General features: G+C 36.8%; 3 protein-coding genes and 1 pseudogene across 4 annotated transcripts; all 4 read right to left on the bottom strand.

Moving 5' to 3' along the window:
- Positions 1–403: 403 nt before the first annotated feature.
- Positions 404–3300, bottom strand: LOC144563612 (uncharacterized). The gene is made up of 3 exons (XM_078313094.1): positions 1645–3300; positions 728–1141; positions 404–664 (listed from the first exon to the last, which is right to left on the bottom strand). Exon 1 carries the CDS (start codon positions 3298–3300, stop codon positions 1804–1806), a length of 1497 nt encoding a protein of 498 aa, XP_078169220.1. The 3' UTR covers positions 404–664; positions 728–1141; positions 1645–1803.
- Positions 3301–4346: 1046 nt separating this feature from the next.
- Positions 4347–9942, bottom strand: LOC144563611 (disease resistance protein RGA2-like). The gene is made up of 3 exons (XM_078313093.1): positions 5903–9942; positions 5480–5528; positions 4347–4725 (listed from the first exon to the last, which is right to left on the bottom strand). The coding sequence occupies exon 1, from the start codon at positions 9642–9644 to the stop codon at positions 5922–5924; it is 3723 nt and encodes a 1240-aa protein (XP_078169219.1). The 5' UTR covers positions 9645–9942; the 3' UTR covers positions 4347–4725; positions 5480–5528; positions 5903–5921.
- Positions 9943–14129: 4187 nt separating this feature from the next.
- On the bottom strand, positions 14130–15015 carry LOC144563175 (heavy metal-associated isoprenylated plant protein 28-like). Its single transcript, XM_078312584.1, has 2 exons — positions 14962–15015; positions 14130–14798 (listed from the first exon to the last, which is right to left on the bottom strand). The coding sequence occupies exons 1-2, from the start codon at positions 14965–14967 to the stop codon at positions 14298–14300; spliced, it is 507 nt and encodes a 168-aa protein (XP_078168710.1). The 5' UTR covers positions 14968–15015; the 3' UTR covers positions 14130–14297.
- Positions 15016–19986: 4971 nt separating this feature from the next.
- On the bottom strand, positions 19987–25023 carry LOC144562734 (disease resistance protein RGA2-like; annotated as a pseudogene). The gene is made up of 3 exons (XR_013514192.1): positions 21202–25023; positions 20748–20795; positions 19987–20198 (listed from the first exon to the last, which is right to left on the bottom strand). The product of XR_013514192.1 is annotated as a disease resistance protein RGA2-like (transcript).
- Between the last annotated feature and the right edge of the window lie 1336 nt (positions 25024–26359).

The raw sequence follows: 26359 nt of genomic DNA, 5'->3' as shown, positions 1-26359 counted from the left end.
GTTTAACTCCTGCAGATTATTTGAGATGCTCCTTTGAATGATGAAAATAATAAATCACAACAATAAGACTAGTACAATAAACACCCACAATTTCAATTAATAATACTAAATTATATGAAAAGACTACTAAATAACACAATAATAATATCATATTATCCAAGTATCATATTTACAAAATCAAAGTATTTCATTATTCAACACACAATTTCGTATATCTATGATCAGTAAAAATCTAATCAGTGTAAAAAAATCCAGCTACAATTTTTCTCAAATCTGATCAAAGCAGCGATTTTTGAGAGACTTGATGGCATCAATTGGATCCACTACCCAAAGATGCACGTGCTAGATTAAACATCACAAATATAAACACATGCATAGTTATAAACACATCCTAGATTAAACACATCCTACTTAAACACATCCTAGATTAAACACATCCTACTTAAACAAATCCTACATCACGGTACTTACTCTACTTACTACAATCATCAGAGTACTTGCTCTACTTAATTAAAGTTTATTACAATTAACATGTCCATTGCAACCCCACACTAATCAGTTCCCAATTGTTTTTTTTTTCCCTCCAGAGATGTCACTCAGGGTTGTGTGTCATCCACCCTTCCACCGCGTGGCCCTCACCGCCGTTGCCCTCAGTTAACGAACCCTGCCCAAGACGAGAAGTATTATTAAACCAAATATGAATGTATCACAAATAATGTGGGAGTACCTTTTCTTTGGTTGGAGGTGGCGGTGGAGGTGGACAGCCGACTTTTTTGAATAGCATTGCAACGCAGTCCGTGTTGTAATCAAACTTTTTCTTAAGCTCGTCCAGATCATTTTTGTGCCGCTCCTCTTGGGCCAACATGTCAGCAGCATACCGAGCACGTTCAGCTGCTAGTAAATCTTGCACCTCATCCTTTGAGTACTTCTTATCTGCATCACTAGCAGAGGTGGCACTCTTGGTTGGATTGGACATGTCTGCCTCTAATGTCTCTAAGACACGGGTGGCTTTGCTGGTGATGCATTTATTGCCAAATCCAAATATCCTCTCTTTTTTGTCCTCTCCCTTGACAGCTAGTGACCATAGTTCCTCATCGCTCTTCTTACCACCGTACTGCTTCTTAAGGTCGTCATATAATTTCTGTAATTTAAACACGATGTGTTGCAATCAAAACTTAATGGCACATATTGTATCAAATAATTTATTCATTCAAATCTTTGGCCAATAATGAATCTACTAATTATACAGTACTGCTATATTGCTGGTGGTGCAATGGCACGATTAATTAATTAAAAGTGACTAAATAGCCTTTTAGCACAGTCTCGGTGACTAAAATGGCACAATTGTATAGGGCTTTGACTAATAGCCTTTTAGCACCTAAGTTAAACCTAAAATGTTGTGCCTTTACAAAGATGGAATAAAGTGTGTATATATATAGTCAGGCAGAACATATCGAAAGATGCCATAACAAAATATATACAACTCTTGGTCAACTCATTAATTATCCAAACTAAAATTAGCATTTTTGTTCTATACACTTTTGTACCCTTCTCTTTGCTTTGCAAATTGTGCAAGTATGTATATAATGTTAATAAAATAAATCATTTTTTTCAATAATTCATGTTAATGTACAAAATGAGTACCATGGCTAGCTTGTGCCGATACATACTCCTAGAACCAGCCACATGGTAGAGCGGATAGGGTGCCTCCTTTCTGTTTCTACTGTGGGTCTTAGATTGATGGTCCCATTTGGCAGTTGACCAAATGTCACACAAGCCCTTCCAGTGCTCTACATTTTTGCACTAGGGATGAGGGAAATCTTTCCATGCTGCTTTATCTTCGCTGTATTTCAGTTTGTACGCAGCTCTTGTTTCACTCAAATGGGATACGTAATTCGCCGCTGCTATTTTCTCAAAAACATCGAGACAACGTCCGATGTCTTGGTCTTTCCCCCATGAATACCTCTGCAAGAACTGTTTTAGGATGGCCAACCTCACCCTACTTGGAAATGTGTGGTAGGACCTATAAGGACCTGGCAGGTTTTCCAAAGTCAGGGTCCGGATCATGGTTATGACTTTTGTGCAGAGGGGCAAGGTTGTGAACTCCCCGTCACCAACGACTATGAGTTCTGGTCTGTCTTTCAGACGAGTGGGATCACGAGGCTTCCCAGGACCCCGCCCACACCTCACGTCAGATTTCTCCTTGCTCCTCTTTCTCAATCTCTTTCTCTTTCCCTTACTACCTGCCCCTTCAGCTGCCGCTGACTCTTCAAGCTCTAGCCCGGATAGTGTAAAAGCTTCGGGACAAGAGCGAAGGGTCCGACGGTTGTGCCACCTCCGAACGCCGTCATCATTCAGTAACAACTTTTGCTCGCTCGACTGACCTTCCTCAGGTTCATTTTCAGAGGCATCCACAGTGTGGTTCGCTGCTGGCTGAGGGGTGCCAGATATGGCTGTCTGGCCCGCATGCACCCACTGATCCCACATCTTTGACCCGGTGTGGCTGTCAAGACTTTCCCATTTTTTACTCAGTGCCTCCTCAGGATTAATCTCATCCTCATCCAGCCAAGCACTATGGTAAGCCATCCACACGGGCCTTTCACCAAAGTTAAATTCATCTTCAGAAGGTGACGATTCAGAATCCTCCATATCACGCACCGGTGATGCCTCAAGACTGATCAGCTCACGCACCGGTGACTTCTCAGGACCCCCCGCCTCTGGACTACTACTCGACACCTCAGGACGAAACGGTGGCACCGCAGAACCCCCCGCCTCTGGACCAGTACCTGACACCTCAGTCATAATCGGCTCACGTACCGGTGGCACCGCAGAACCCCCCGCCTCTGGCCCAGTCGATGACACCTCAGGATGTAATGCATTGGGGTTGAGTCTTTTGGATCTCCTAGGGTTTGTCAAGGTGCTCGACTTGGCGGCTGACTTTTTCTTACGGTTCGTACACGGTGCACGAGGATCCGGCTGAAATGGTGGTGCTGATGGGGGCTGGGGCTCGTCTGGCTGAGATACCAGCGGGGTAGCTGCTGGCTCTCGGTGAGGCGGAGGCGTGGTGTGGGGCTCCTCTGGCTGAGTTACCAGCGAGGTAGCTGCTGGCTCTCGGTGAGGCGGAGGTGTGGTGTGGGGTTCATCTGGCTGAGTTACCAGCGGGGTAGCTGCTGGCTCTCGGTGAAGCGGAGGCGTGGTGTGGGGCTCATCTGTCGTCGTACTGGTGGAAGACTTATTGAGTCTCGTGGATTTACGGCGAGAAATGAGCCTGAATTTGGAGACATCATTGCCATCATCCATGTATTCTGTGTCAATTAACACCAATTCAGCGAGAATTAAAAAAAGAAAAACAGTTTATTCAGAGGAACACCGTAATTCTTGCATAAGTTATAAAACATGGCCAGTTACCCTACATGACAATTGTTGGGTGCTAGTTTCTATCATAAAATAACTCATTTTTTCTTTGATAAAACCACGTTGGTCACAAAAATCACCTAAAGGTCAAACATAGAGGTGCCAAACTATAACCTAAAATTGATCTTATGTAAATTGCTAAAAAAATTCATTGTAGTTGCTCTCTTGCAACTAAGACAGGAAGATGAGTGAGCCACCAATTGTTTTAAATATGGGCTCTATTTTCACATAGATCAACTTTTAGGCCCCGGTACCATCCATCTTTTAGATTTTATTCAGAATTCAATTAAAGGGCTCGTGCTATTGCACCAAGTGCGTTTCACATAGATTAACTATTACATCAATTTTACTTCTGTATAAATTGAGGTTAAAGAAAATTTATATATATGGTCCAAACTATTTTTTTGTACTTCCAAGGATTGTTGGAGAGATTTATGTTTTGATAGTTACAGAAGCATAATTAGAGCTAAGACATTTTATATATTTTCGATCCTTTTTCTTATCATATCTTTAATGTGGCGAAAAAATATGGGGCAACAACTATGCGGCCTGGCATAAACTGAATTGAAATAGAGGTATATGTGTTTCTTGATGAACCTCTCAACTCTTATGCTTCTGAATTTATATATAGCCTTGTAACTACTTTTTTGGTTTAGAGAATTACAATAAACAAGAAAATGATATTCCTTCTTTATTCTATCACACTACAAATCTCGACTGAAGCATCTGTGAAAAATATACAAGTATACAAAAAAAAAAAAAAAAAACAGAGAGAGATTATCCCTCAAGTAATTAACCAAATAAAAGACAGAGATGACATAAATATATATAAAAACAAAAGTGTGATAACCTGTTGTATTAATTTCTTAATTGTTAAAAATAATAAAATAATAATAATAGTGTTGGGGTTCACACGCGGAAGCACTTCAAGGAGTAATTTCGTCGAACACTTTGCGGGCATACACCAATACCCAAACCAAATGAAGAAATATGAAAGTTAAACAAGAAGCCAACTCAAGCAAGCAATCAAGCACAGAAAATAAAAGAGAGACACAAAATTTACGTGGAAACCCTTTCGGGAAAAAACCATGGAAGCACACGGCGCAAATTCACTATATCAAGGAGTCTTTACAATTACAAGGGGATAATCAAACCATTAATACTCACTCCAATACTCTCTTACCATTTCATACACTAATCAACAAGATTTCCATGTGACAAACAGTCCCACATGAGAAAGTTATTCAGTGCTTGCTATCCACAGGAGAAAAAAAGCTGCACCATAGTGTAGACACCAGAATGAATAGCCACCTGAATAATTTGAAGAACACAATTTTCAGAAAATATCAGATTTGACAACCCTGAGCTTCTATCACAATCATGAAAAAATTGTGTTAATTTTCAAGTTAACTCCCAGCAAAATCAATTTAGGAAAATTATTATTTACCAAGGCAACAACGTAACACATGCATAAACTTTTCAGCATTGAGACTAATGCAAATATATTTTGCTAATTTGTAAATGATACCCAACCATTAAATAAGGAAAATAAATCTGCTGTAATTCTTGGGGAATTACAGGACCCTGAAATCCCAATCTGAACCGTTAGTATTTCTCGAGATTTGTGCATGAAAACTTACTTTTTTTCGATATCTGTGCAGAAAATATTTGAAGGGTTGATATTGGAATTTCAGGGTCCTGTAATCCCTTTCGGGATTACAGCAGATTCGGATTCTTAAATAAGACTAATTTAGACTCAATTTAGACTCAACTGAAATTGGCCCTACTTTCTAAGCACAAATTGAACTACTGTAAAAATGAGAATTAAGTCAACTACACTCGGAAGTTGTGATCTAAGTAATAATATACAATATAACAAAATGATTTTATACAGTTCATATGACCAAAATCTACGGCCATATCAGTAAATTCCATGCCTGATTAAACCGCAATTTCTAACAGCATAGCATATTTTGCAATTTACACAGTGGTAATATAATTTTCAGATTTGAACTTCAAAAATGTCAAAGTAGATATCTAAAGAAGTGTTAAATCAAATACATACTGTTTTGGTCACTTTCAACTGATAAATCAGCGGCCCCAACTCCACGTCTCTACAAAAGAATGTACAAATCAAGAGAAGTTAGTCCAATTTAGTGAATGCATGGATAATATAGAAAAACTACTGCTAATTCAGATACTTTAACATTTTATTGTATAAAAAATTCCAGATTAGACCCGAACTGAAGTGGATCATAATTGACTACTAATCTTAGTTGGCCAAATAATCAGAGCAACTGTAAGCAGAGCATTCAGGCTGACAAATTATATTGATTCCATGTTACAAGTTAAATATGAATCATAATATGACAAATGCCGTATCAAGTACTGGATTTCACCACCAAAGTTGCTAATTTTTCCTACATTTATAATTTGCTACGTGAGAAGATTCCTGTCTTACTCTTAAGAAATATGATAGAAAATGTACCTCACAAATGATGATATCTTTAAGATCGCACTGACGAACAAGGGATATTGCATGATGACATCAAGCGAGTTAGGTCTCCTATTTTGCTGGGTCGACCCCCTTCTTCAATCTGTAGATTTGGGATCTCAGAGATTAGGTGCCAATACTTGCCGTGCTTTTGCAAATCCCTTTGCAAGAGGGGACACCCATGGATATCTAAACGATCAAGGCTCCTTAATCGCTGTAATAGTCCTTCTGGAAGGATTCTTATTTTGGGGCAGTTGTATAATCTAAGGGTCTTGAGTGATTCAAGACCTAGCATCCCTTCTGGCAAAGATTCTAGGTTGAAGCAATCATAAATCAAGAGAGATTCAAGAGCAATTAGGCATCCTATGCTTGACGGTAAGGAGTTCAAATTTTTAAATGAAGCAATTTGTAGCTCTTTGAGACCCATCAAACTACATAACCATTCTGGTAAGCTTTCTAGCTTTACGCAACCATTCATGTCCAAACTCTCAAGAGATCTTGGCAGTTTGGGAACTTCAACCACATTCGGGCAATTACTGATAGAAAAATCTTTAAGTTTTGGCAATAGGACTTGCCTTGTCGACATCTCTACAAGTGGCTCCGATAATGATCCGATAAAGTTCCTGCAACTGGAAATACTTATTTGTTGTAAGTATATGAGATTACTGAGCTCTTCCTCTGGCCAAAAGGTAAGGCTATCACAAGTTCTGATTTCAAGATGTTCAATAAATCTGAAGCATTTCCACAACCATAAAGGTGAGTTGGATGGAATAGAAGAGAAAAGAAAGTTGCTATCATTGATAGATACTTCTCGAAGAGCTGTTGCATTAACATCAACACTCAGCTCTGCACCTTCTCTTCCATCTGTTGGTGGTATGATGTGGTTGAATCCTGTGATAGTTAATTTCTCGAGAGACACCCAAGGTTTAAAAGAGAGAGTTTTATCTGCATTATTCTCCCTTCCACCTCTACTTTCAAGGGTGAGCATGCGGATAGTTGTTAATCTACTTACAGAGCACGATAGTGTTTGGTTTTCGGTAATTATCATTTGTTCCAGTAAAGGTGCGATAGGTACGGCAGTTAGCTTGGGGCAACTAATGATCCGCAGCTCAGTTAGCACAGGAAAAATCAGTGATGTCTTTTTCGAAACATCACCTTCACACCAACAATCCAAATTTGACATGCACATTAAAATCAAGGATTTCAGTGATGGAAAAGTTATGGGTGCATCTTCACCACCTTTAGCACTCATAAATGCACCACAACAAAGATGCCTCAAATTATCCATAAAAGCTATGTACAAGGTTTGAAGAAGAGGTAGCATATACAATGGTGGTACACTGGTGCACCACTTACATTCAATTATACATAGTGTTACTAGGTTTTCCAGCATTTGATACTCTGTCATCCAGACGGGAAAATTGCATCCTCTGTATGCATCGATTTGTAGAGTTTTTAACTTATTACAAGGTTTAAGTGCATCCAACACCTCAAGATCAAGAATCACTGCCTCTGAGCCCCAAAATGTAGGTCTTGATCTGCCCGGCAATCCCCAACATAGCTTCAAGTGCTCCAAATTTTGTTTAGAAACCATATTTGCTTCTCTTGCATCTCTAGCATCCTGTATTTCCCTTAGATTATAGATACATAGTTGACCCCCTAGATTTAAGGTCTTGAGTTCCCCAATTCTATTTTGTACACCAGTTCCAACTACGTAATATGTTAATGTCTGTAAATATTGTAGTTCTCCGAGGCTTGGTGGCATGCACTTCAATTTAAAACAACAATCAATGTAGAAATGCCGAAGGCTCTTCATATATCTCATTCCTTCAGGTAGTCTTGAAAGGCTTCCACAATCATAGAGCCTAAGAGTTTGTAAAAGATAGAGTGTGCTAATTGTTTCAGATATTGTTGTCAAATTGCTCACCGAAAGCTCGAGATATCTGAGGTGCTTCATAGTTTTCAGGGTCGTCATATTTTTAATAGAGTCGTATCTCATGTCTAGTATTCGTAAGAAGTTAGATTTCACATATCCAACATCTTCCACTTCTCCCTCCGTAGATAAAATGAGACTATGGGTAGTAGGAAAGCATTCAATGACTACTTTCATTTCCATGGGAATTCCCAATAAGATATGTCGCGCATTGCATTTGGGTGTATTCTTCATTTGTAATGGTCCCACAATAGAGAGGCATTCATCTCTCATCACAGATTGTGCAAGATCGTGCATAAGATCATGCATTTTGCATGTGGTTTGTGAGTAAAATCTACTGAATGGGCCACAACAAACTTTCTCAACATTTTGGAAGAAGGACCTCAAAGCCAACTCATTAAAAATATCACTACCCGACATTTCAAGACCTCCCGACCCGTCAGATGGAATAAATCCATGGGCCATCCAATACTGAACTAATTTTTCTTTTTTCATCACATAATCCTTTGGAAATATTGCACAGAAAGCAAAACATTGCTTCATGTATGAAGGCAAGTGGTCATAGCTTAGCCTCAATACTGGCAAAACACCACCATCATCATTAGCATGCTTATTTTCCCATATCATGCTCTGTTCGAGCACTGCTAACCACTGACCTACCTCATTTTTATAACTCATTAAGCTACCAAGTGTTTTAATGGCTAGCGGTAGTCCCTGACAATTCTTGACCAACTTTTTTCCTATTTCAACAAGCTCTTCGCATTCTCCTACTCTCATACCAAAGGCCCTTCTATGAAATAATTTCCATGAATCCTCCTCATTGAAGTATCCCAAATTATATTTCGGTATTGTACCCATTACATCTGCCACTATGCCGCTCCTCGCGGTAACAAGCACAACGCTCCCTGAATCACCGCAGTTCAATAGATTTCTCAGTTGTTCCCACTTGTCTCCATTTTCATTCCAAACATCATCCAATACAAGAAGATATCGCTTTCCGTGTATCTCTTCACGTAAACGCTTCTGGAGCAACTCCATGTTGTTACGGGGAACTTTGCAGTCCTCTTGAACTATTGTATCAATGATCAATTTTGTGAGAGCTTCAACATCAAACTCCTCTGACACACAAACCCATACGAGTAATTTGAAGTGGTCTTTTACCCTTGGGTCGTTGTAGACTAGCTGGGCAAGGGTGGTTTTTCCGAGCCCTCCCATCCCAACTACTGGCAAGACCATGAGATTCTCACTCGGACACACCTGAGTCAACAAGGTCACTAATTTGTCCTTATCACCTTCCCTCCCTATAACCTCAGATTCAATTACGTAAGAATGGGTTCCGACATGCTGAAGAGCACGCCCTTGCTGGCCTTGAACAAATTTGAACCTCTCCATCTCATTGACCAGTTCATCAATCCTCCCCACAACCTCTTTCAACTTTCTACTCATCTTGTACCGAAACAGAACTGAATTTTCAACAGAGAAAAAACCACTTACTTTACCGAAACATAAGTTATGGCCGCGTGCCACAGCATCCCGGCGCAGCTCCTCATAACAAAACTCATCGAGAACGTTGTCAGCATCATAGGCAGCTGATTTGAGCTCGGCCAGCCAGGATTTCACAGACGGTTTAGCATCCCCTTGCTCCTCAGCATCGGTAAGTACGTCCTGTACCGCGAGCAGCTTGCGGTGGAGTTTCTTGCGCTGGTCATCAACGCCCCACATCTCACCCATCCGCTGCACCAGTGGATCTGTTGATTTCCGCATCACGATTGGGATCAGAGATGATAGCAACAGGTCTGCCATTGCTGGTTTGGAAATTGGAAGTATCTCAGAGTAAAAACTAAAAGGCTTAAGCAAGAAGAAGAAAAGATTTTGAAAAAGAGAAATGGGATAGAGCAGTGCAAATTTTGAGATTCAGAGTTCCATTCAGTCGTGGGAGGCTAGATCCACAGTTCACTCCCCGAGATGAAGAATCTCGCACATGGGAGGCAAGATCCAGAATTCACTGCCCAAGATCACGAGCTGCTCTTTTTTTATTCAAATTTACTCTCTTGCATTATGATGTGTTGCTATACAATATTGTAGTTGTATTGAATAATAATTCCAGCCTTGAAATCGAGACTTGGAGACAATAATATACATATATATTTCCCACTTCCTTATCCCTGACCACGTGCTCACTGAGTCACCGTTTTATTACAGCTGGCACCCAATTACGCAAAACAGCCCGCATTGTTAGGTAATTGCAATTTTGCCACATTACAAACTGGTTAGCAATTTTAAATAGGGCTGTTAATGAATTTAGCCGGCTCACAAATTAATGAGTTGAGCGGCTCAATATTTCATAACGAATCGGATTCGAAATTGAAAAAAAATCGAACTCGATTCGGTTCGCTTTTGAAATTAAAAAAAAAAAAAATTTGAAATCGGTGAAAAAAATGTGAAAGCAGTGGAAAAACCAGTTATTTCCTAGTGACATATGCAAAAAAAATCTTTGCATGGAAGACTGAGTCTAGATTTTATTCTACTATGGATATTAAAATTTCGAAGAAATCAGCTCTGATAAGTTAATTGACAATTAATATGTCACAAAGTGGAATCGATGCAGTTTTTCTTGGAATTCAATTACGAAATTTGGAGGCAAGTGTGTTTTGATTGATCTAGAAAAATAACAAAAGACAATAGCTTGAAAATAAACCTAGGAAAATAAGTACAAATATGAGCTAGCTCACGAGCCAAGCCGAGTCAAGCTAAGTGTTTACATGAGCCGAGTCAAGCCAAGTGTTTACATGAGCCGAGCCGAGCCGAGTTTTTTTTTTTTCAAAAGTGAGCCGAGTTACAGCCGAATCATTTTGCTTATCTCATTGAGCGGAGCCGAGTTTGAGCCGAACCGTAATCATTAGCAGCCCGAATTTTAATTTCACCGGATGACCGAATTTGTTATTTCTTTCTAGTCAGAAAATTCTACCCATTTGCATTCTTCTCAGGAAATTCTCCTCGTATTAAAAAGAAATGTTATTTACATTTTCCTCTAATTTTTTGTTAGAAAATAAAATGGAATAATGATAAAACATTATGAATCCAATTTTCCCTTACCAACATTATTTGTTAACACAATACGACTCACCAAATATCAGATTTATTGGCAATTATTCCAATCGTACCCTTTTGAAAATTTAATGTTTAAAAAGTTATTTTTTAATAGTAGATATAAAAAAATGGCAGTTTCACACTGATGGGAACAAACACTACTACAAAAAACAAATTTACCATCGCCCCTTTATCATCGGATGTGCTTCCGCACAGATGGTGTACATCACGAGTGGCAACGTTGTAATTACTTTTAATTTTTTACCGTCTATTCAATAAAAACAACCAATGGTATTGACAGACCCCCTCCTTTGCCATCAGTTAAATTTCACGAACAGATAGTACTGGATGACTATCCAATATTGGTTTGGCTAAACGGGCGATGGCACTGGGGAGATTACTTTTACCATCTGGTGTGTTATATGATCCGTTGGTGTTGGGTTGATCAACACTGACTGATATCCTTACTGGACCGATGAAGATATATTTTAGTGGCAGTGGTGGTAAATAATTAGAACCTAGGCCATGCATGTACATTAGTTTAACCGATGGTGTTCTCCAAATATAAAAGGGCGGGTCCTTAGCAATTTTATCTTCCAGTTGTCTCCCTGTGAACGAATTTAAAGCGAGCAGCTACTTGTACACAAATTTAAGGTGATATATATATATATAGAGGTTGGCTAAGATCAAAGTGGTAGTTCCTGAGCTTTGGTGCTACCAATTTATTTTTCAATTTTTAAATTTCAAAACGTCGATCCGAACCATTCAAGTTGTTCTCCATATTAAATTGTGCTTGGAGACCAAATTTTCCATTTTTCTGAATTTGTTTACTATTTATTAAGCCACTTTGAAAACAGCTGATCCAACGGTGGCTTCTGATTTTACTGTTTTGTTAAGCCACCGTTGGATCAACGATTTTCAAAGTGGCTTAATAAATAGTAAAAAAATTCAGCAAAATGTAAAATTTGGTCTCCAATCACAATTTAATATGGAGAACAACTTGAACGGTTCGGATCGACGTTTTGAACTTTGAAAGTTGAAAAACGAATTGGTAGCACCAAAGCTCAGGAACTACCACTTTGATCTTAGCCAACCTCTATATATATATATATATATATATATATATATATATAGAGAGAGAGAGAGAGAGAGAGAGAGAGATGGGCTATAGTACATTGCAATGCATAGGCATTTTTGTGCATTGGACCATAAATCACCGGATTCAAAGTCTAAATGACCAATCCAAACCAGTCATCTTGTTCTCCATATTAATATGTGCTTGGAGACAAAATTTTACATTTTTTGGAATTTTTTACTATTTATTAAGCCACTTTGAAAATAGCTGATCCAACGGTGCCTTTTGATTTTACTGTTACCGTTGGATCAGTGATTTTCAAAGTGGCTTAATAAATAGTAAAAAAATTCCAAAAAATGTAAAATTTGGTCTCCAAGCACATATTAATATGGAGAATAAGATGAACGGTTTGGATTGGTCATTTGGACTTTGAATCCGGTGATTTATGATCAAATGCACAAAAATGCATATGCATTGCAATGTACCATAGCCCATCTCTCTCTCTCTCTCTCTCTCTCTATATATATATATATATATATATAGAGAGAGAGAGAGAGAGAGTAAAGCCAGGGTGTGATGTGCTCACCAAGAGAGTTTGGTGAGCACAACTCCAAAAGTATATCGGATTAACGTCAAACGTCGAATTCAAACCGTTGAAATTCATGTACTTCATGAGTGATTCATGTATATGCAAAATTTTGAAAGTTTCGAGTTAATTTGCTACAAGGTCAAGCGGTCAAAGAAAAATAAAAAAAAATTGAATATATAAAATAATTTATAAATTAACTTATAAAATGTTCATTTCTTTGACCGCTTGGGGAACATAAGGGAAATGCTGTCGAATTTTTCTTAAATGCTAAATTTGCTTACATTTGTTCACTAATGAGACGTAGCATTCAAAGAGTGAGTTATAATTTGCACCAGTCCTATATATAAGCCATGAATGGAAATGTTGCAAGACATTAACTAATCTTGTTCTTATTTTATATCTTTATGTGCAGATATGGATCGCGAGACACAAAGGGTTTGGGAAATTTGGATGTATGGATGCGTAGGATAGCGTAATAGTCCTAAGTTTAGGAAGGGTGTTGATGGATTTATAAATTGTGCTGAGAGACAGGGGGAAGAGAAGGAAGAAAAAACTATTTGTTGTCCCTGTCGTGAATGTTCTAATATTAAAACGTTTGTTGACTCTATTGATATTAAAGATCATTTGATTAGTAATGGGTTTAGAAGTTAATAGACACGTTGGATATGGTATGGTGAGAGTCCATGAAAAGGAGAAATTGTTGGTGGTGTTAGGCAAACTAGCAATGGTGCTGGTAATTGTAATAATAGTGATTAAATTAATGCAAATGAGGTTTCTAATGAGGAAAATAGAGAAATTGGTGAGGATATTGGTAATGGAGAAATTGGTAGTGAATTTGATTGTGATGATTATGATTCAGACCTTAATGATGACGACTTTGATGATATTTATCTTGAGGCTGAGCAGGATTTACGGAAAAAATATACGAACGATTTTCAGATAAATTTAAAAATGATTACAAACAAAAATTATATCCCGGTTATACTAGATTTACAAAATTACAAGCTGTTTTGTGACTATATCGTTTGAAGGCGAGTAATGGTTAGAGTGATAAAAGTTTCAGTGAATTATTAGAACTCGTAGGAGAGATGCTTTCGGATGACAACAAGCTCCCAAATTCATGTTACAGAGCCAAACAAATGTTGTGTCCATTGAGTCTGAAAGTACAAAGAATACATGCATGTTTGAATTATTGTGTATTGTTTTGATTCCCTGAAAAAGATATGGCATAACATCCAAAATGCGGTACAAACCGATATAGGAAACCCGAGACAAATGACGAGAGTAACTGTGATGATGATTTAGACCAGAAAGGACCTCCGGTTAAAGTCTTACATTACCTTCCTATGATATCCATACTGGAACATTTATTCGCAAATAAAAATGATGCAAAATTAATGCGTTGGCATGCCGAAAGCCGGAAAAATGACAGAAAGCACAAGGATTTTAGTGATGAGATAAAAAACGTGAGCACAAGGAAGCACAAGGTTTGAATGAAACTAAAAGTTGCTAATGTTATCAGAAAGAATGAAACTAAAAGCTGCTAATGTTACATATATATCGAACTAGTAGGGAACCATCTAAAATTCTAAATTACAACAATTTCCAAACATGATATTTTTTTTTTTGTCTTAATCTCGATTAAAAAAGAGTAACAAATGAAAATAAATATTAACATAAGAAAAAACTATTTAATAATCCATCACATAATAGAACATGCATTAGGATTGTCATCACTAAACATATCCTCTGTTCTTTGACCTACTCTAGCCGGATACATCACCAGCGCTGGCTGTGGCTGATAATGGTACTCGTAATTTCCACGCTCGCGAGAATTGTCATAACTGCCACCATATCCATGCTTATAATAGTTATGCGACGGCGTAGAAGAAGAATAATTAGCATCACCATAGCTCATGCTATTTTGAGCTAATGCAGGATGGTATTGTTGATTATTGTAGTATTGTTGGCTGGTATTAGTATATGTGTTGCCATCAGAGTAACCGTACGGCCAAAGGACCGCCTTTCTTCCAGTTTTTCGCACCGCCTTTAACGCCTTGTTTTGATCCACCCAGCCGGTTACCGTTACCTTTTGCCTCTCTAAATCTATCTCCACTTGTTCTACACCTTCAATCTTTTGAAGCGCTTTCCTTATTTTCCTCTCACACCCTTGGCAATCCATGTGTACACACATATCTAAAATCTGTATTGAAGATAAATTAATATTGGATCTCCATAAAGCATGTGTTAATTTATAAACAAACAAACAAAATGTATTATTAATATTCTTTAATATTAATTGTATATTATTTGTGAGCAAATAATACAACATATTATCAGACATCACATATAGCAAATGAACTCACCGTCATATTGAATGAAGCTCTTTGTTTCCTTCAAATTATTTGCTGAGCCTGAAAGATATTATGCAATGCTTGTTTGTTACTTATTAATGGTTGCGACTTATGAGAGATATATATACATGAAACAGAGAAGTGATGCCATTCCACGATGACGCGTTAAGGGTTTCTTAGCACAAAGGAGAATCAAACCAAGCCAAACAAGTCGGTCGTGAAAATAATTTAATTTCGGCTGGGTTTCTTCTAAGAAAATGCGACAGAAAGTACGCAGAAACAGAGAGGTTTCTCCTCTCCATTTATAAAAACTGGAGACTTGGAAGAATTTGCACACCTTATTATTGGAAGTTAGAATCAAGCAAGGACCGATCTCTCCGGTAGTACATGACTTGAGATGATGTAAACCGAAAGGAAGGAAGACACATCGGGAAAGGTAAAATCATGTATAGAAATGGTCTACAAGTTATCTGTAATTAAAAGTTCAATCAAGCCTACTACAGCAGTGACTTGCCAAACAATTTGAAACCTAGACCGCGTCCAACTGGATCTTCGTTGGGAGTTGGGAAAAATAGCAGATTAGCAGCTGACCAGCTGTGCCTTGGCGTTGATGAGAAAACAGTGTGGACTGTGGACCACTCACACGTCTGTTAATCAAAATGCTTACTCTGATGCTGCCACGTGGCATGGAGAATGGTCCAGAAATTTTGCATTAGATTTTTCTCCCTCTCATCTAATGGCGTACAAATTTGTTGAAGGAAAAAAAAATTGTGACATTATTGCAGACATTTTTATTTTTATTCATTTTATAATATATTTTATAAAAAATAAATAAACTTTTGAGTTTTATTTTTTAAATACTCAAGTTGCACAATTTTCCTACGTCGACTTGGAATTAAGCCCCAAATTGCAGGAAAATCATGCGACTTGAAATAAAACTATTTCATTTACAATTTAAGTCGGTTTCAACTCGAGTTAGTTAACTTGTTTAATAAATTAACTGAGTTTGAACATATCTCAACTCACTCATTAATAACTCGAGTTACACAAAAGTTTCTTCAGAATAAATCATATGTCCTTCTAAATAACTCCTTAAGTTGTTGTTTGGATTATTTGTTTTGTTAGATGTCTTGTTAATTATATTTGAATTGTTTGTTTTTATATAAACTCTTACTAAGTTATTTGAATTGTTTATATTTAGTTAAATTGTTATTAATATATAACTATAACAAAGAAAATTGACTGGTCAAATGAGTTGTGAGCCAACTCGAGTTAGCTTTACAGCTTGTTATTGCCATCCCAACTCGAGTTGACTCGCTCATTAACTAAATGAGCTGAGCACAAGTTGGAGGTAACTCGCTCAAACTCGGCTCATTTACAGCCGTAGGGGTAACATGCATTTTATCTCGAATTAGATTGAACTGAATTTTAATCTGATAATCCGGATCCATACTCAAAATTTGAGTTATTTTGGGGTAGGGATGTAAATAGTTGGATACGGATCGGGTAGTGATCAAACCGTATTCATATTCTTATAATTTTTCGGATACAAATACGGATAGTTTTGAATACAGATACAGATCGGATATTAAACAGAAATAGATAAGAATTAGATATTGGACGGATACAAATATGAACACAAATATAATTCAAATAATTAAAAACAATGTTGGTAATATAAAATGTTTCCTCACAAGAAAAATGTAATTCATTGAAGAAAGTTAGAACTGAAGCAAATATCGGAGCAGTTAACTTAAATATTATGAAATAATGTAATTCATTGCTCTTTGAAGTAAGCAATTGTCGGAGCAGCTAAAAATAGGATATCCGGAATTCTGGATACTTCTTAGTCCCACAAAAGTAAAATGGATGCATATATATACTCCGAAGTCTTAAAGCATTTCAAAATGTTATGAAGCAGCTTCCGCCAGCCCAGGCCCAGATTAACATCTTTCTAAATTCTAAGCGAAACGGTTCAAATTTTGCATATTCGGATGATCCGGTAAAGTAAGAATATCGGATACGGATAACTATATCCGAATCTGGATCTGGATCCGAACCCAAAATATCTGTATTCAACTTATCCGAACTCACTAATTTTCGGATTCAGATCCGGATAATATCCAATCCGTTTACATCCCTACTTTGGGGGATCCGGACTCCTTGCAGGCCATGTTAATTGAAAAACAATAAAGAGAACAAAGTTACATAATCCATATCTTCAGAGCTAACATAATATTTATGTTTGGATTACGGCCGTTCGATCAGAATCAGAATTAATCAGATCTGAGATAGAACGTACGGAGCTACTTTATTACTCGCACAGATTCTAATTGGACCGTCCAGATCCAAACAGAAATATTATAAATTTTTTACCTGCCTTCTATTTTGAGAGATATTTAAATTGTGCATTAGGTTGCTCAAATAGGATTTTTTTTTTTTAAATAGAACTGTTTTTAAAGTTTTTAACATAACAAGCACTATACATGGAGAAAGTACTAGAGACCGATGGAGGCAAAAAAAATCAGTTTTTCCACCGATTCCTAGGATCGGTGAAGCAAAAAATTTCACATTTATCTAAAATCAGCACTATCGGTAGTTCAAAAATAACTCCACTGATTGAATCGGTGAAGAAAATAATGTTTTGCCTCCACCGATTCTGGTAGAATTTTTTTTTTTATAACTTTACCATAAACAGTGCTCGTTCTGTTAAAAGGATTAAAAACAGTTTTATTTAAAAAAAAAATCCTCAAATAGTACAACTTGGAGTAAATTTTCCACGACTCTAAAAGGTATAGCTTGTTAGACCTTGAGGAGCATCATCGCATATGTAGTTAATATTTGTGGTGGTGTTGGCCTTTTGTTTCTCTTTTGTAAATTAACCCTGAATTTCGATTTGCGACTCTCCAGATTGATCGTGATTCCAAAATATCCCATTCCAACTCGCAAACAATGAACAGTAATCGTGATTCAAGTGGATTGGAGATGATAGTTAAATGAACATCGGACAAATTCAATCTCAATGTCAGATATAACCGTTCGATCTGGCTTTTGATTCGTGCAAAAGTTTAGATGAATTTTCTACACGAATCTTAATGCTGATCTAACAGCCGACAAGGCCATCAGACCGAATTTGTCCGATGTCTATCCAAGGCAGTTAGTATGGGGTATCCAAGAGAACAGGTCATGGGTGTTGCCATGAAAATTGCGGAGAGCGGACAGCCTATGGATTTTAATGCTTTGCTCGATAGGCTGAATGGAGTCTCCAGTCAGTGCATGTTTACTTAATAAGCGGATTAATTGGATGGTTGTTGTATATATTCGTCTTAATTACATGTATGCTCTGAATTTTTTGTGAGAGCTTGTGCATGTGAAGTATGAATTCGTATCCAAACATTTGTCATTTATTAATACAGGATAATATTTGTTCCTTCTATTCTTGATATTCTTTCTTTTGAGCTTGTAACTTCACTTGTACTGGTCGAGATGAGAATTTTTCAATACGAATATTATCCAAGGAAACACAACTATCATCACTGTATAGCATAATGGCAAATGAATTATTCGGGTTTGGTCTGGCGAGTTTAAAAATTCGTCATTCTAGAATAATTCTGAAATAATTCGGAATTCTCCGGATCAGAGATCTTAATCTTGCAAGAGAGCAAACAAAGAAAAGAAAAGAAAATGTTCTGAGAAAAAATCGCAAATAATTCGTATAGTTCGTAAAATTCGTGAATTATTCAGGTTTAATTAATTTGGTCAACCAAATAATTCGGCGTTCAGTTCGACATCACTAAAAAAACGAATTATTTAGATATAATTTACGAATCTATGTTGTATAGTACACGAGCTGCTGTAATGGATCAATGTTGGCGGTTTGGTTTAATTTTCTTCAAAATTTGTTACAGCCAGAACTAAGTGCTTGTTGTTGAACCTATAAATTTTTTTTTTTTTAACGCGAATGTTTTAAATATGGGCTCTATTTTGACATAGATCAACTTTTAGGCCCCGGTATCATCTTTTAGATTTTATTGAGAATTCAATTAAAAGGCTTCACATAGATCAACTTTTACATCAATTTTACTGGTATATATTTATGAGGTCAAATGAGAGCGTGCATGATATGTGGGGATCTGAATTTTTTATGCAGGACTGGAGATTTTTCCTAAGAAAATTTATATAAATATGGTCCAAACTATTTTTTTGTACTTACAAGGATTGTTGGAGAGATTTATGTTTTGATAGTTAGAGAAGAATAATTAGAGCTAAGACATTTTATTTTCGATCATTTTTCTTATCATATCTTTAATGTGGCGAAAAATATGGAGCAACAATGATTTTTGTTTCATTCTGATTTTCTTTGATTTTACCTATTATTTGTAATAATTTATGCGGCAACAACTATGCCGCTTGACCTGAAGTGAATTGAAATAGAGGTATATGTGGATCTATAGTCTCTAATTATCTTAGAACCCAAAATGTACAGAGTTTCTTTAGTGGCCTAATTTTCATTTGGATCATCTTCCATTATACCGCTCTTATATATACTTCTGAATTTATATATACCCTTGTAATTACTTTTTTGGTTTAGAAAATTACAATAAACAAGAAAATGATATTCTTTCTATATCTTATCACACTACAAATCTCGACTGAAGCATCTGTGAAAAATACAAGTATACAAAAAAAAAAAAAAAAAAAAAACAGAGAGAAATTCTCGCTCAAGTACTTAACCAAATAAAAAGACAGAGATAACGTAAATATATATAAAAAGGAAAGTGTGGTAACATGTTCCATTAATTTCTTAATTGTAAAAATAATAAAATAATAATAACAATGTTGGGGTTCACACGCGGAAGCAGTTCAAGGAGTAATTTCGTCAAACACCTTTTAAGCGGGCATACACCAATACTCAACCAAATGGAAAAATATGAAAGTTAAATAAGAAGCCAACTCAAGCAAAAAATCAAGCACAAAAAATAAAAGAGAGACACAAAATTTACGTGGAAACCCTTTCGGAGAAAAACCACGGGAGCACACACGACGCAAATTCACTATATCAAGGAGTCTTTACAATTACAAGCGAATAATCAAGCCATTAACACTCATTCTAACACTCTCTTACCATTTCATACACTAATCAACAAGATTTCCAACTGACAAACAGACCCACATGAGAAAGTTATTCAGTACTTGCTATCAACAAGAGAAAAAACGTTGCACCATAGTGTAGACACCAGAATGGCCACCTGAATAATTTGAAGAACACAATTTTTCAGAAAATATCAGCTTTGAGAACCCTGAGCTTCTATCACAATCACTAGGCTTTCGATTCAGCGAGGTGGCTTCATATGATTACTGCGTTAATTTTCAGGTCAACAACACATGCATGCACTTTTCAGCATCGAGACTAATGCAAATATATTTTGCTAATTTGTAAATGGTACCCAACCATTAAATAAGACTAATGATAGTTTATCCAAAAATTGAACCTACTTTCTAAGCAAAATATATTTAGACTCAACTGAAATTGAACCTACTTTCTAAGCACAAATTGAACTACTGTAAAAATGAGAACTAAGTCAACTACACTCGGAATTAGTTGTGTTCTAAGTTATAATATACAGTTCATATGACCAAAATCTATGGCCATATCAGTAAATTTCATGCCTGATTAAACCTCAATTTCTAACAGCAGAACATATTTTGCAATTTACACAGTGGTAATATAATTTTCAGATTTGAACTTCAAAAATGTCAAAGTAGATATCTAAAGAAGTGTTAAATCAAATACATACTGTTTTGGTCACTTTCAACTGATAAATCAGCAGCCCAACTCCATGTCTCTACAAAAGAATGTACAAATGAAGAGAAGTTAGTCCAATTTAGTGAATGGATGATATAGAAAAACTACTGCTAATTCAGACACTTTTAACATTTTTATTGTATAACAAATTCCAGATTAGACCTGAACTGAAATGGATCATAATTGACTACTAATCTTAGTTGGCCGAATAATCAGAGCAACCGTAAGCAGAGCATTCGGGCGAACAAATTATATTGATTGCAAGTTACAAGCTAAATATGAATCATAATATGACAAATGCCGTATCAATTACTGGATTTCACCACCAAAGTTACTAATTTGTCCTACATTTATAATTTGCTACGTGAGAAGATTCCTCTGTCTTACTCTTAAGAAATATGATAGAATGAGAAGATTCAAAATTATATAGCAAGGAGAAAATGTACCTCACAAATGATGATATCTTTAAGATCGCACTGACGAACAAGGGATATTGCATGATGAAATCAACCGAGTTAGGTCTCCTATTTTGCTGGATTGACCCCCTTCTTCAATCTTTAGACGTGGGATCTCAGAGATTAGGTGCCAATACTTGCCGTGCTTTTGCAAATCCCTTTGCAAGAGGGGACACCCACTGATCTCTAAACGATCAAGGCTCCTTAATCGCTGTAATAGTCTTTCTGGAAGGATCCTTATTTTGGTGCAGTTGCTGAATATAAGGGTCTTGAGTGATTCAAGACCTTGCATCCCTTCTGGCAAAGATTCTAGGTTGAAGCAATCATCAATCCAGAGATATTCAAGAGCAATTAGGCATCCTATGCTTGACGGTAAGGAGTTCAAATTACATGAATGAATTATTAGCTTTTTGAGACCCACCACACTACATAACCATTCTGGTAAGCTTTCCAGCTTTACGCAATCAGACATGGAGAAACTCTCAAGAGATCTTGGCAGTTTGGGAACTTCAACCACATTCGGGCAAGAACTGATAGAAAAATCTTGAAGTTTTGGCAATTGGACTTGCCTTGTCGACATCTCTACAAGTGGCTCCGATAATGATCCGATAAAGTTCCTGCAACTGGAAATATGTATGCTGTGCAAGTATATGAGATTACTGAGCTCTTCCTCCGGCCAAAAGGTAAGGCTATCACAATTTGCGATATAAAGATTTTCAATAAATCTGAAGCATTTCCACAACCATAAAGGTGAGTTGGATGGAATAGATGAGCAAAAAAAGTTGCCATCACTGATAGATACTTCTCGAAGAGCTGTTGCATTAACATCAACACTCAGCTCTGCACCTTCTCTTCCATCTGTTGGTGGTATGATGTGGTTGAATCCTTTGATAGTTAATTTCTCGAGAGACACCCAAGGTTTAAAAGAGAGAGTTTTATCTGCATTATACTCACTTTGAAGGCTGAGCATGCGGATAGTTGTTAATCTACTTACAGAGCACGATAGTGTTTGGTTTTCTTCAATTATCATTTTTTCCAGTAAAGGTGCGATAGGTATGGCAGTTAGCTTGGGACAACAATTGATCTCCAGCTCAGTTAGCACAGGAAAAATCAGTGATGTCTTTTCTGAAACATCACCTTCACACCAACAATCCAAATTTGACATGTCTATTAAAATCAAGGATTTCAGTGATGGAAAAGTTATGGGTGCATCTTCACCACCTTTAGCACTCATAAATACACCACAACAAAGATGCCTCACATTATCCATATAAGCTATGTACAAGGTTTTAAGAAGAGGTAGCATATACAATGGTGGTACACTGGTGCACCACTTACATTCAATTATACGTAGTGTTACTAGGTTTTCCAGCATTTCATATTCTGTCATCCAGACGGGAAAATTGCATCCTCTGTATGTATCGATTTGTAGAGTTTTTAACTTATTACAAGGTTTAAGTGCATCCAACACCTCAAGATCAAGAATCACTGCCTCTGAGCCCCAAAATTTAGGTCTTACATATCCCGGCAATCCCCAACATAGCTGCAACTGCTCCAAATTTTGTTTAGAAACCATATTTGCTTCTCTTGCATCTCTAGCATCTTGTATTTCCCTTAGATTATAGATACATAGTTGACCCCCTAGATTTAAGGTCTTGAGTTCCCCAATTCTATTTTGTACACCAGTTCCAACTATGTAATGTGTTAATGTCTGTAAATATTGTAGTTCTCCGAGGCTTGGTGGCATGCACTTCAATTCAAAACAACGATCAACATAGAAATGCCGAAGGCTCTTCATATATCTCATTCCTTCAGGTAGTTTTGAAAGATGGCCGCAATAATAGAGCCTAAGAGTTTGCAAAAGATAGAGTGTGCTAATTGTTTCAGATATTGTTGTCAAATTCTCCACCGAAAGCTCGAGATATCTGAGGTGCTTCATAGTTCGAAGGGTTGTCATATTTTCAATAGAGTTGTAACCCAAGTCTAGTATTCGTAAGAAGTTAGATTTCACATATCCAACATCTTCCACATCATAAAATTCTCTCCTTGTAGATAAAATGAGACTACGGGTAGTAGGAAAGCATTTAATGGCTACATTAATTTCCTTGGGATTTCCGAATAAGATATGTCGCACATTGTATTTGGGTGTATTATTCATTTGTAATGGTCGCACAATAGAGAGGCATTCATCTCTCATCACAGATTATGCAAGATCGTGCATAAGATCATGCATTTTGCACGTGGTTTGAGAGTAAAATATACATTCAAACCTATTATTGTATGGGTCATAACAAAATGTCTCAACATTTTGGAAGAAGGACCTCAAAGCCAACTCATTAAAGATATCACTACCCGACATCTCAAGACCTCCCGACCCGTCAGATGGAATAAATCCATGGGCCATCCAGTACTGCACCAATTTTTCTTTTTTCATCACACAATCCTTTGGAAATATTGCACAGAAAGCAAAACATTGCTTCATGTATGAAGGCAAGTGGTCATAGCTTAGCCTCAATACTGACAAAACACCACCATCATCATTAGCATGCTTATTTTCCCATATCATGCTCTGTTCGAGCACTGCTAACCACTGACCTACCTCATTTTTATAACTCATTAAGCTACCAAGTGTTTTAATGGCTAGCGGTAGTCCCTGACAATTCCTGACCAAATTTTTTCCAATTTCAACAAGCTCTTCGCATTCTACTACTCTCATACCAAAGGCCCTCCTATGAAATAATTTCCATGAATCCTCTTCATTGAAGTATCCCAAATTATGTTTTGGTATTGTACCCATTACATCTGCCACTCTGCCGCTCCTCGTGGTAACAAGCACAACGCTCCCTAAATCACCGCAGTTCAATAGATTTCTCAGTTGTTCCCACTTATCTCCATTTTCATTCCAAACATCATCCAATACAAGAAGATATCGCTTTCCGTGTATCTCTTCACGTAAACGCTTCTGAAGCAACTCCATCTTAAGGGGAACTTTGCAGTCCTTTTGAACTATTGTATCAATGATCAATTTTGTGAGAGCTCCAACATGAAATTCCTCTGACACACAAACCCATACGAGTAATTTGAAGTGGTCTTTTACCCTTGGGTCATTGTAGACTAGCTGGGCAAGGGTGGTTTTTCCGAGCCCTCCCATGCCAACTACTGGCAAGACCATGAGATTCTCACTCGGACACACCTCAGTCAACAAGGTCACTAATTTTTCCTTATCGTCTTCCCTCCCTACAATCTCAGATTCAATTACGTAAGAATGGGTTTCGACATGCTGAAGAACACGCCCTTGCCGACCTAGAACAAATTTGAACCTCTCCATCTCAGTGACCAGCTCATCAATCCTCTCCACAACTTTCTTCAACTCTCTACTCATCTTATACCGAAACAGAACTGGATTTTCAACAGAGAAAAAACCACTTACTTTACCGAAACATAAGTTATGGCCGCGTGCCACAGCATCCCGGCGCAGCTCCTCATAACAAAACTCATCAAGAACGTTGTCAGCATCGTAGGCTGCTGATTTGAGCTCGGCCAGCCAGGATTTCACAGACGGTTTAGCATCCCCTTGCTCCTCAGCATCGGTAAGTACGTCCTGTACAGCGAGCAGCTTGTGGTGGAGTTTCTTGCGCTGGTCATCAATGCCCCACATCTCACCCATCCGCTGCACCAGTGGATCTGCTGATTTCCGCATCACGATTGGGATCAGAGATGATAGCAACAGGTCTGCCATTGCTGGTTTGGAAATTGGAAGTATCTCAGAGTAAAAACTAAAAGGCTTAAGCTAGAAGAAGAAAAGATTGTTGGAAGAAAGATGAATTGAGAAATTGTATGAGCGAGAGATTGAGTTTGGAGAAACAGAGTGAAAGACAGAGATGGAGAGACAATAGTAGCTTTCCCGTAGATAGATGCAGAGGAGATGAAAATGCAATAAAGTCGAGTTACACACAATTTTTATTGGTAATCATATTCTTTGTGGCAGGCACAAACTAAACATCATATGTAACAATTCATTAATAAGTCTAAATACCTTCAGAAAAACTTAATTACACTGTCAGCGACCCGATACACAAATTGTGCTTTCGGAGAAGCACTGTGTAATCAAAAATAAATTGGGGTACTATTGTTCCCTCTGAAGTGCTTAATTTTATTTTATCAGTTTGAAATGTTGAAATCTTATTTTATCAGATTCTATGTACACCAAATTTTCATTATTTAATAAACTTGTTTTTACAAATGATCATTATATTAAATTTTTGGCAACAAAAATTTGTAAATACTAGATTACTGTGTATTTCATTAGAGCATGACTTCTTAAATTAAATATTTTATTGTTTATTTTAATTAAAAAATTCCAGAAAATATCAAATCATGAAGTAGATTGGTCTTAAGAGTTTGATTTTACAAATAAAATGTATTACTCTTGCTTGAGTTTATATACTACATGAGTTTAAAAATTTATAAATTTTATGTAGAAAATACATGACTCATGAAGTAAATTTGTTCTAACGATTTGATTTTATTGATAACACACCAACTAAACTATATACATGTTTATTTTAATTCATCTAATTTACAAGCATATATTTTAACTAACAACCCCAATTATAAAAATTATTTCTCCAATAATGATTTCTATAAAAAAATTCGTAAGTTTTCCCTTTTCAAATTACAATTACATGAATAGATTTCAATGTCTACGATTAAAATTTCAAGATAAATAATTGTAGAGAACATGAACTATCCCTGGAATAAAGCCACCGATTAAAGAAAAAAGGTACCAGTAAAGTAATGTATTATATCTTTAAGAATAAAGCCAACGATTTGCTTGTCTGCCACTAACAAAAGGGAATATATTCTAATGACAACAACTAATCTCTCGCTCTCATTTTCTCTATCAAACAAAAAGAAAGCGACACTAGTAATTTTTTTTTTTTTTTTTTTTTTTTGAGAAGCTTGATAGTGGCTATTAAAAGTACAAATTAAATTGAAAATATCTAACAATTACAGTCTATAGCATAGCGCTGTGTCCTTAAAACAAGATCATCTAAGAGCAATATTTAAATCAAAGTCTCCCGAGCTGTGTCATCTTTGAAAGAAGAGGGATAGCTTGTGACACTTCATGTGTCATGTGTTCAGAGGA

The sequence above is a fragment of the Carex rostrata genome, chromosome 12 (assembly GCF_964058835.1).
Source record: "Carex rostrata chromosome 12, lpCarRost1.2, whole genome shotgun sequence".
NCBI classification, from domain to species: domain Eukaryota; kingdom Viridiplantae; phylum Streptophyta; class Magnoliopsida; order Poales; family Cyperaceae; genus Carex; species Carex rostrata.
The sequence above is the reverse complement of the archived record's forward strand: the minus strand, read 5'-3'. Positions and strand labels throughout refer to the sequence as shown.